Below are 12,041 nucleotides of genomic sequence, written 5' to 3'. Positions count from 1 at the left end.
GTCCCACCGTATCCATAGAATAATAGCTATTATTCTATGCCGCATCAAAAAGTAGGGGATACGCCACAAAGCAGCGTTTGATTTATTTATTTATTTTTAAAAAGATAGAAAAAAATCCCTTTTTTTGCCCCTATTTGTTCCGACTTGAAAACTGGTACATTTACTTCATTTTAACGCTTTCGAAAAGTGTGAGGGCGTATGTTATTTTGGTTTTTCTAATTTTATCCATTCCAGGCCCACCTTCATTCCCAGTGACTAGGGAAACCATCATCAACGGTGAAACTGCAAAAATGGGAGTTGCGTATGCGATGTTTTGAAATCTTTGCTCTCACCTATTTTATTTTTTAAAAGGAAGGAGACCAAACCAATATCCTGGCTCAAAGTTTCCTCAGCATATCGACGGTGAAACTACCAAACCACGTATCTCGGTTTGCGACGTCGCAGACTTCTTGTCATACTTTATTTTTTAAATGAAAAACTACTTAACGTCTAGTCTTGAAAATTTCTGTGATTTTTCCTCCTCGTGCGGAGAAAATTCTGTGAAAATTTCAAGGAATGATATTGATTTGGTCGACTTCAAAAAAATAAAATGCGAGCGTAGATTTTTAAACACCGCAAACGAGATACGTGGTTTGGTAGTTTCACCGTCGATATGCTTTGTAAAGAGGAGAAAAATCACTGAAATTTTAAGAAGATGACGTTCAACAGTTTTCTATGTAGAAAATAACTGTAATCCAAGACGGGCTCATACGTAATACTGTGTTTTTCATTAAAATTAAATGTTCTTTAATTTGAACAGCGCGCCAATCCATGTGACGTCACAGCGATGGCAGAGGCTCAATAATAACATAAACATAACCTTCAATAATGCTTATGGACTGCTGCACGTTGTAAGCATGTTGTATACTTTGGTTTTATAATGTGAATTCAGTGAATTATATATGAATGTTATACTTTTGTGATGTGATGAAGGTGTGGAACACATTAAGTATATATTTGTGAGAATATGAAATTTTAAAATAAGCCTCTGAGAAAGCACATCAAGCATTCAAGTGAAGATGTAACATTTTTTCTTGTTGCCAGTTTCTAGATTCCATAAAACTACATCTATCTCCGAAGAGCCCGCATTCTTATTTAATTTCTCAATCCATTTTAATCTCTGTCCTATACAATGTCCGGGAAAGGAGTGAAGCGAAAGAAAAAGCATGGAAGTTTTGTGTCAAAAATGAAGAAGTATCATCGCAAGGGCTCTGTTGGTCGAGGAAATCACATTGAAGAGGAGACATATTTATATTTTCTACGCATGTACGAGGCTCAGAAAAAAGGATTTGATTCAGAGGATGATAAAAGTAAGTACAGCTATTGTAAGTGCTTATTGTGTACTACCGAGTTTTACGCATGTAATGTACAATGCAGTGCATTCGTGTGCATTAGTGTTGATTACTTAAGGAGCTTGTTCAGAACTTTGTAACTGTTCCTGAATATAACAATATCAAGAAGAATGGTTTTTATTTGGAGATTTTTGTTATTATGATGTCTGCAATACCTCTCTTTCTCTCATAGGTAGTTTCAAAACTATGTAATTAAACTTCTTGGCCAAATTTTTTGTACTCACAGCGCTGACACCCTTCTCAACCATATGTTCTTAACATTGCCTTTTTTTTTCACATTTTCAAGCTTTTATGATTTATTATCTAGCCATAGTGCAACGCCTGTAACAAAAATACTGGCCATGATGAAATTGGGCTTTTTTTTATCCGAACCACAGTGGATCGCAACGGAACGCATCACTTTTTTATCCCGTTCCACTGGCGCGTTCCATGTGTTCCAGTGGAATGCTTGAACCTCTCTTCCGAGGTAGGTTGAGGTTGGTTCAGGCTGGTTGAACCAGCCTGAACTGCTACCGGCGCGTTCCATGCGTTCCACGGATATTTAATAAGTCCTAATGTCCAACCCCTCGGACCAGGCTCAAGGTAATCTGTCAAATTAAGATTGACTTTTTTTTCTCTAGGCGCTTTTGTGAACAATTTTTTGGAAGAAATCAAAGACCATGAAATTGAATACTCCAAGAATCAAATTGGATCAAGACTCATTGAGGCTCTTTTACCAGATGCTGCACCTGAAAACCTTAAGACCTTTGCAGAAGCCTTTATGGAAAGTCTCAGACCCATTTGCTGTGATGAATTTGCAAGTCACGTCCTCGAGGCACTCCTTAGAACAGCCTCTAGCCGGAGTAAATTGGTAACTTTTAAGCTCTCTTTTAATGTACAAGAAAGCCAAAGTTCAGGGAAGCGTACTTCCAGGATTCTATGGTTTTGCAGAACCTAATTCTCACAGTAAATTTTATAAAATATTCAAAAAATTTTAACCCGATGAGGGGTTAGAGGATGAAAAGAGTTTTTAAATGAATCAGTTTATTAAGCATACTACGTCCAACAATATCAGAAGATTACATCTATTTAAAAACAATCAGCACTAATAGTAATTCCTCATGGACACACAAGAAGCCCTCTCCAGCATTTTTGAAGATAACCCACTTTTCGTCTCTAATGACTGCACTGTATGGTAGAGCCATTCTATTATAAAACATCACTGACTTATTACTATAAAAGGTGTCCCAAAGTCTTGTCACTGACTCTTGTATGAGCAAATAAATGAAAGCAGCTGAATGCAAATTGAAAGAGCTTAAAGATCATTTCATTAGCTTTTCTACTGAGTCTTTGTCGAGCTCTTTGGTCAAAAATTCACAGAGAGACACTGATTTTTTACGCGGCGTGTTTGCATAACCCTTTGGAAAATTTTACACCTTTTTTTTAAACAGAAGAAAACCAAAGCTGACTGACATTAAGTTCCGTCAAATAAGAATGTTGACAGCCAATTTTATCGTACAGTGTCACTAACTTTTAAAAGACATCAGTGAGAAACGACCAGAATTCATACCATCTTGAATATTGCATCAAGATCATGAGTTTCTGTTTATTTTGAACGTTTCTCGAAGGATCATGGCAAAGCAAGGTGTTACCTGCAGCGAAACTTGGTTCTCTGTAGTTATTGGCTCTTTCCAGAGCTATTAAGAAATTTGAAAGGAGAAAATTTTTACTCAGTGCAAGATGGAATTAATGCCACCCAACAAATTTTATATTCTCAGACAAAGGAAGATTGTTAAAAGACAGTCCACATCAAGTGAAAACAACACCTTGAATTATGCATAAAAATGTAAATATTTAGGGAAAATAAAGGAAAGGATCATCAGATAAAAAAAAATAACTTTGATCAGAAATCATAAGAACTGTGCAAAATCAATTAATTATACAACCTATCCAAACTTAAATTTTTACTTCTTTTTTCTTCCTCCATAAAATCAAGTTGAAAATCTCCCAGGGACTATGCAAACACGTCCAAATTCACCGAAATGCAAACATGTTGTCCAAAAATTAGCAAACTCGGTGAATTTTTGACCAAATGAACTCAACAAAATTGTGATGAAAAGGTAATGAAATTATCTTCAAGCTTGCGCCACCCACATTTTGCTGACTCTATATGTTCACTTGCACAAGAGCCAGTGACAAGATTTTTGGGACACCATAGATTCTTACTGATGAAAGATTTTTTTTCACTTCCATAATTATTTTACTCTGTGAAAGTAGTTTATTCATACTCTTGATCGCATGTTTTGTCACAGGTGCAGAATGCAAATGATAAGGAAGAACCAGACATGCAAATATGGGACGAATATTTCCAAAACTTGGTGTCGAAAATAAGCAAATTCATGTTGAATAATCTGGAGGATTTTGTCTGGGATAAGTTTGCTAACCACGTTCTTAGAACTGTTTTCATTAGTCTAGTCGGCGGAGTGGATGCTCGCTCTTTGAAAGCCTCTTGCCAAGCAACAAATCAGAAATCAGAATCAATCCTCAATGTAGAGCATAAAATGATTCTGAAAGATTTTGCCAAACGCTTGATGATGTGGCCTCAACTGGGAGATTTACCGTTTGAAGAACTGACATCTGGATTACTGCAAATACTTCTCTTGGCTCTACATAAGTCTGCAAGCAAATCAACCCTTAAAAGTATCCTCAATGCTTTGGTGGATAGCTATATGAAGTCAAGCACGAATGAATTATTATTTGCCAATGACACGAAAGAATTTGAAAGTGAAAAAAAAATGAGCTTTGTTGAGATTCCTTCAGTGTTTGAATATGAGCCTGCAGTTCATTTATTTGAAGTGATGATCACTGTCGCTCCTCACAAGTTGTATACTCAAATGTTTGCAAAATTTTGCATGAATAGGATATCAGCCCTAGCTATGAATAAAAAGACAAATTTTATCATTCAGAAGTTGCTCCATAGCTGTCAAGAATCTGCAGAATTCGAGTCAATTTTCACTGAGTTGGAACCTCATTTAGCCTCAATTTTTCAAATCGGCCATTCTGGAGTAATCTTATCTTTGTGTCAAACAGGACAAAGGTTAACTGTCAAACAAGGACAAATTTTACAGGTACTGTGTTGAACCTTACATATAATTCTTAGCTTGTAAGGGGAGATAAACAAGTGTCTGACCTAGATTTTGAGCAGCATAAAGCCCAAAGTTTCTTCATAAAATACTGTGGGATCCCTGTAATGCTTATTTCGCAAATGGACCCCAGGAGGTCAAAATATTACACATGGTGGCTTAGAATATTTTACCGCGGTCGAGGGGTTTGGAGTTCAAACCTCAACATTCAGGCGTAATTTTTTTTGTTCCTTTGTTTGTTAAGTTTCAATTTTCTCTTACTTCCTCATATCTGTGTAAGCTACTTTCTTTGTTTTCACTGCAGTTGGGATAAACAAACTAAAAATGAGAAGAAATCACAGGGATGAATAATTATTATATGAAAACGCCGGGAATAGAATTGCAGACCTCTCAACCAGAGGACCACTTTTTTAACCTTGGCTTTGCCGCATCTCCGGGACGGTAGAGGTATCCTTTTGCCACCTCAGCAAGTGGCCCTCTTTGCCAACTTTTTAGAAAATTTTTTTTTTCAAACCTCTGAGGGCCAAAACAGATGGGTCCTAGAGATTGGAGGCCCGCAGCGAAAAAAGAGTCCAACAGCTAGTATTAAGAAACTTTTAACCATAGATACTGTAATAGAAATCAAAATGGGACACGTCCCACTGTCAGTCCAAAAACTTAATGCCACTTTGAAATAATGAACAAGAGTTAGGTATAAAGCTCCTTTCATATTAGAAACAAACATTTTGACATCATTTCATAAGTATCTGTGCTTGTTTCTGTAAAATAGGGATACTCATTTCAAAGGGGAAAAAACTCATTTAGAGTAAATTTTCCCTATTACAGTTTTGCTACACCGCTGTCAAAAAGCATCAATTGCTATGTCATAGTGTCAAAATCCTTGTCTCTAACATTAAAATAAGTATGTAATTTTACACTTATCTGCCTCGACTATGGTCATTTGACAGACTATCCTATCTACACAGACCTATTAAAAAGGTGATAAGTTCTCTATAAGGAATTAATATAATTTCTTTTTTCTGTGTAATGGTGCTTGTGTATTTGGCTCAGTTGAAGAAATAAGAAATGTCTCATCATTGTTTTGACGAGCACGGCTGGTACTTTGTTTTTGAATGAGCCACCATTGTCTACGTTAAAAATTGCTAATAATACCTAACATTACGTGGGAAAAGAGCTATTGCAAAAATCAAGCTTCTGCTTGCAATACACACTTGATTTCTAAACTAAAATGTACATGAAACAAACAGAGTGTCAATAAAAACACATGATTTTAAGTTTATAATGGGTTCAAATTTTTCGAAAAAACGCCTTTAATTTCACTTTTTATTGTAACACAATGCTAAAAGACTCACTGAAACAAAGAATAAATACCTTGAAACAACTCATATAAAAATTCTCTCGGTCACATCATATCAATGGCCAAAGTGCAAAACAATGTATCTCCATCGCGGTGTTTCAAAATTTCCTTTCCTATTTTATTTTTTCGAAATGGAATGAGTCAATTATTTGGTTTAAAATTACCATAGAATATTCTGCTAGCAAAGAAAAATCAAGGAATTTTTCAGGAAATTATGTTGACTAGTTTTTCACGGAAAAAATGAAGTATCATAGGAAGTCTGCAATATTGCAAATGGAGATTTGGTGGTGTCGCACTTAGGCCATCGATATCTTTATGTCTTCCAGAAGGAGTATGCACAGTAAAGTTATCATCAAGGCTTCCAGCTAATGGCAAGTTTCAATGAACTTTTCTCAAACTTGAATTGATTTTTCAGAACTTGCAGAAGATTTTGAATTGCTATGACCCAAAGGACCGACAGATGTTGTTTGTGCCGCTACTAGTCAGCTTGAAGACGTATGAAGTTTATCAAGAGGAAAAAGAAGAGGATAAACCCCTCATTACAAACATGCATGGTTGTCTTATTCTTCAGGCTATGCTTGCCTTTAATAAGCCGGCGCAGGTAATGAATCGTTTTTAAATCTAGACGTAAGGTTAGCTCAAATTAAACCTCATATGGAAGGAAACAGTCCAACCTCCTCTTGGCTAACAATTGGAAAAATAAGATAAAATGCAGAAGTGGGTATCTGATCATCTCAAGGAAGAAAGTTTTTTTAGGGGCCCCAAAATTAGAGGCTCCAAGAATTCTTTCGCACGATTCGCATAAATTAAAAAAAAAAAAACTGGTTTTAAGCACCAGGATGGAGCCCAAAGGCACCACAGAGTTCCACTGATTTTGTATATGTAATCGAGAATTTCGAAATTCAGTGCGAATTTCAAGAATTTCGGCAGTTGGCACAAAGTAGGATGCAAATTTGGCAGGATTCACCACAAAGTTGTGTATTCCGACATATTTCATATCGAAATGTATTTGTTGTTCGTGTAAAGTTTCTCAACAAGTTTGCAATTTTACATTTTTTTTCTTTAAGGAGAAAAGCTTACTTCGTGATCTGAAGATCCGTCTGTTTGATTTTTATTTATTTGAGAACAATTGAGGACCATGCCGGAAGAAGGGCGTATGTACAAGGTTCAGCGTCGTTAGAAAAACGCATTTGAAGATTTGAAATGGTGTCCCGAAAAATGAAATGCAGCAGTTGGTTAAACCAAAGTCAATTCTCTTAAACTAGATCCTACAGCTTTGAAATCCATTAAAAGTTTAAAAGAAATAAATAATTTGCCCTCTGTAATCATTGGACAAAGTAAGCCAGAGATACGCCCTTCTTTCGGAATCCTTGTATGTACGATAAAAAAGAGGATCGTTTTTCTTCGATAACTCATAAAGTAATGAAAAAGAAGAAAATCGGGGAAATGACTTTCTGCTAATACATTTCAGTATTCTAACGAGCCAAAGTTTTTAAAGATCGGGTCACTGGTTGCAGAGAAACCCAGCTTTTTCTGGGCGCACTTGTGATTGCTGAAGACACTAAATTCACTACTAAGTTGATTTCCTTCTTTTGTATCTCGTGACAAAATTAATTTAAAGGAAATCAAAGAAAACGGTTTCTGCAGAATTTCTTCAGCTTTCTAACGAGCTATAGTTTTTTAAAATCGGAGGTTTATTAGCGGAAAAAACTGAACTTTTCCGGTTGCACGTACATGAGAAAAGTGCATTGTTATTGTCGTCGGAAAACTGTTATAATCCGCTGTTGCTCCTTATTGAGTCTGGAGGGTCTCCAAAGGTGGTCGAACATTCAATTGGTTACGAATTGCACCCATTGGATTCTGTTTGTCTAATATCAATTACATCTTGCCCCCCCCCCCTTCCAACGGTATGGGATATGCTGTGTTGCCAATCGTCCAGAAATGAACCTTATTGGTATAGCGGTTTCTTCTTAAAATTATTGTCTTTTCTTTGGTTGTCATTTTAAACTGTGGAATTCCTTATATGTTTGAACCGAGTGTTGCTTAATAATTTGATACATTGTCCGTAAAAATGAACTTTTCAATGGCCAAACCTTCATCACCGAATGCTCCAATTTTATGAGGATGGAAAATGCGTCGATTTAATCATTCAAAAAAAAAAAAAAAATGCCCCTATAGAGAACTTTTCTTGTCATTTTTCAAGAGTATCTGATGAAAATTCTGTAAGCTCTTGTCTGTTAAGCTTCATTGATCTTATAATGTTGCCAAATTTAATTAACTCTCAGATAAGGTACGCCCCTTGACCGCTTCCCACTCCAACCCCCCAAGCGCTTCGTCGGGTAATCATTTTCAATAAAAAAACCCATGTTGAATATTCTGTAGTTGTTCATGCGACAGATTTCCACTTTTATTGATTAAAAAACTTAAGATCTGTCCGATGTTGCAAAGTTTCTGCAATATTTTTCGTAATATTCTCGAGAAGTATACGTTCGCGCCTGCGAGTAAGGTGGCTGATATATGTAGGAAGTTCCACGCTGCGGCGCGTCATCACAGCAGCCATTTGGGAGATTTCACTATCGCGTACTTGTGTATCTTACATCAAACATACATAGAGTCACGAGAATTTGTTTATAAACTTGCAACTCCGAACAACTCCGAAACTTAAAGCTTCGGACTGCATTAACATTACTAATGTAATATGTGCAATAAATCGTAACTCTCACATTTCACGTTCTGTGATGTACAGTAAATAAAAATGAATAAATAATCATTCTATTCGGCTAAAACTATTCCTTCTAATGAGAACAAAATGGAAGTGACACTTCTTTCACCAGAAAACAGGTAAAAATCCATATCACGGAAGGCAAAATGTGTAAATAAGAGGAGAAAGTTCGTTGGCCGGAAGAAGGGCGTATCTTCGGTGTACTTTACAGGTCAATTATTCACGTAACAAATCGACAGATTTTTCTCAAACTTGGAGGATACTCTCACTATTCGACGTAGAATCAGAAAAGCAGAATGTTGAAAAAAGGGCGTATCTCGAGATACGCCCTTCTTCCGGCATGGTCCTCAATTTTTGAAGCTGTATATAAAATCCGTCAATTTTTCATAATTTTGTTTTAAATGAGAGAAAAATAAGAAAATGCGGTAAGCATCAAACAAGAATTTGGCAGCTTACAACGAGAATTTTGCGATTTTTAGGGAGAAGTTTTGATTTTCAGCAAAAATTTTAGGATTCGTAGCTAGAATTTGAGGCATGCAGTAAATTTAAAGCAAGAATCTGGCAGTTTTCTGGGAGAATTCGGGGCATTTCGAATCTAGAAAAGATCGGGTCTCTACCCAAAATATAAAAAGGGAAAGTTCAAGTTGACATTTTCAAATGATAACTTCAGTTTTGAACGTTGTCAACAGCATCATGTTGAAAGCGGTATCACTTTTGAGCTTTGAGAACGTATTTAAAGTACAGATGGAGAATGAGGAAAGATTTATAGAGTCAGATATAATATTACGACGAACTTAAAAAATGTAAGGAAGTTACCCCAAAAAAATTACTAAATTGAATTGAATCACTACAGCTAGATGTCTAAATTGGGTCGCAGATATGATATAATTGACAAATTTTGGTCATATTTATACTCAATCATCAAAATTCAGTCACAGTTGGACTAAACTAAGAAGGGGAAAAAAACTCAAGTACTTAGGTAATACTGTTGGAAAAAAAAAATTGCTTTGAGAGTAGCTTTGAGCTCAATTCACATGCCCATTCCTGTCATTAATTCAAATTCATGGAAAAGTAATTTGAATGTAAAATTAATATGATTGAACTTAATTTCAAGCATCTATTCCTCTGGAAAAATATAATTTTAAGGGTCCTCTCCTTGGTTCCAACTCGTTGTTGTTTAGTTCTATTCTGCTGAACTTGGTCCAGGTGTGACCAGAGGAACACAAGGAAACAACCTTCATTCTTCGACTTATCCATGTCAAGAATCAAGTTTGCTCATTGAAGTTTCAATCTGAGTACTCCAAAATGTTCCAGATCATCAATAGCATGCTGTCAATGACTCAAAAGGATTTACTGGCATTGTTCTGTGATAGCAAGGGCTGTCATATCGCTGAAGCTTTTCTACGTAGTCCAACTGTGGGAGCTAAAAGTCGCGAAAGACTATTCAAAATACTAAAAGTGAGTACAAGGGAAATATTATATGTTATCCGAAGACTTCCTTTAATTTTCCCCTCTGCTAGTAGAATATTTTGTATGAAACCCAAGCTGTAAAGTTGACTTGTCCTTCTTCAAACAAGTTAACTACGAGCGGAGATTTTGAAACATTGAATTTAAACAAAGCCATTGTTATTCCACACTATTCTACAGGGATTCTCTTTTATTCAGATGTTAGAGCGTATTACAAGATAATAGAACCAAGCATCAGTGGTTTTTACTTTCAATACACAATGATTGGTATCAAAAGAGAAAAGACAAGGGTGACTGTCAGGTCTGATTATTAATTTTGAGGAGTTATTCACTAAGATTATTGTCTCCGATCTTGTTTCAGCTCATATTTTTACTTGAGAGCGAAATGCACAACGCCTTTTTTTTTTTTTTTTTTTTTTTTTTTTTTTTTTTTAAATAATTTTTTTACCTTAAAGTCCCTTTAAAAAATGTACTTTTGCTTTTTCCAGGATTCTTATGCAGCGCTTTCCTCATCTAAGTATGGTTCCTGGGTGTTCGAAGCCCTTTGGGAGGTTGTGGACACTAAGCAAAAAATTAGTTTAATGGAAGAGCTCATCTTGAATGCGTCAGTTTTAGAATCAACAGAATTTGGAAGCATAATCTCAAGTAAGGTCAGTTTGCAGACTTTCCGAAAAAATCGAGAGGCGTGGATTCAAGCTCAAAGTAGGGATTCAAAGAAAAAGAAACTTTTTGAAGACATCCTCTGATTCTGTCTCTGAGGCCTTTCATTAGGTTATGATCTATTTGTGATTATCTTTCAGCTCGTCTTACGGGTACGTCCCTGCAAGAGTGCACTTATTTTATTTCCTTCGAAAGGAAACCACGTTTTCGGGGTGTGCACTTTTTCTGTTGGCTGTTTCTCTATGTCTAATTGACTTTTTAGCAAAATCCTCTAGAATACTGACAGACCTTTCCCTCGAATGCTAAAAACACTCCTAACTCAATTTTCAAAAATACTGCATGTTTGTGCGTTTTCCTGCAAACACCTCAAGTATGGTTAATTTTGGAAACATTTAAGCCAGTTGCTTATGTAATAAATATACATAGTCAAACTTTTGAGATGGAGTGCATTTGTCATTCTCTATTGAACATTACATTCTTGAGTCAAAACAACCCACTAAGGCTCAAGAAGTAACTGTTTTCGAAAATGTTGCTTCGCATTCGTTCACTATTTGTATCTCACAGTCCCAAATCCAAGTTTGATTCAAATTGAATTAACCTTAGGTAAATAAAGAGTCACTGACCAAATTAACTCGTGATTGCAATGATATTTGTTATCTTGTGGGATACCTTCGTAGTGTCAGTTAAGTAACTATGGACAGCTGTGGTTGTAAAGTTTCAGCACATTCAATGTAATTAAAAAAAATGATTTATGCAAAATAAATTGCAAAAATATTTATAAAAAAATGTTAAATTGAAAGCTTGGTTCTACTTTTTCTACATCATTCATCGTCACATTTGGTGAGCTGTACTGTACTTTCGGTCCTTGTTTATCCATCTCCTAAACATTTAAATACTCAAGTTTTACCTTCGTATTTGTAACTGGCTCCGATATACGTGGTTTTGCTTGTTATGAGAGAAGGGACAGTCAATGTAAAGAGCCCATTCATAGAATTACTCAAATGCAACTGTTTCTACAGTGTTTCTGGTACAACGGTTCAGGATTCTAACACCTCCCCCTTTCCCCCAGTTGTCCTCTGTGACCCACCATTTCTAGTTCATTTTAGGAACCACGCATGCACTATTAGTTTCTCTGTGCAGATCTAGGTGCCTCTATGGTCAAGTTAGAAATAGAAGCTCCTGCCACTGACCAAAAAAAAAAAAAGTTTGAAATTCTTTAAAAAAAGAACTGTCCAAATGTTTGTCTTAGGAAATCCTTATCAATTTTGGTTGTCTCTTTAAAATAAATCGAACTTTTTATGAGATTTACTTAATTAAGTCTT

The 12,041-nt window shown here is 35.9% G+C and overlaps 1 protein-coding gene across 1 annotated transcript; it reads left to right on the top strand.

The window, feature by feature from the left end:
* The first annotated feature begins 866 nt into the window (after positions 1-866).
* LOC109041854 (nucleolar protein 9) lies at positions 867-11,518 on the top strand. The gene is made up of 6 exons (XM_019058339.2): positions 867-1,349; positions 2,012-2,241; positions 3,683-4,498; positions 6,286-6,471; positions 9,907-10,050; positions 10,548-11,518. Exons 1-6 carry the CDS (start codon positions 1,172-1,174, stop codon positions 10,803-10,805), a joined length of 1,812 nt encoding a protein of 603 aa, XP_018913884.2. The 5' UTR covers positions 867-1,171; the 3' UTR covers positions 10,806-11,518.
* Positions 11,519-12,041: the final 523 nt, after the last annotated feature.

This window comes from Bemisia tabaci, chromosome 2, assembly GCF_918797505.1.
Source record: "Bemisia tabaci chromosome 2, PGI_BMITA_v3".
Taxonomy (NCBI): domain Eukaryota; kingdom Metazoa; phylum Arthropoda; class Insecta; order Hemiptera; family Aleyrodidae; genus Bemisia; species Bemisia tabaci.
The sequence above is the reverse complement of the archived record's forward strand: the minus strand, read 5'-3'. Positions and strand labels throughout refer to the sequence as shown.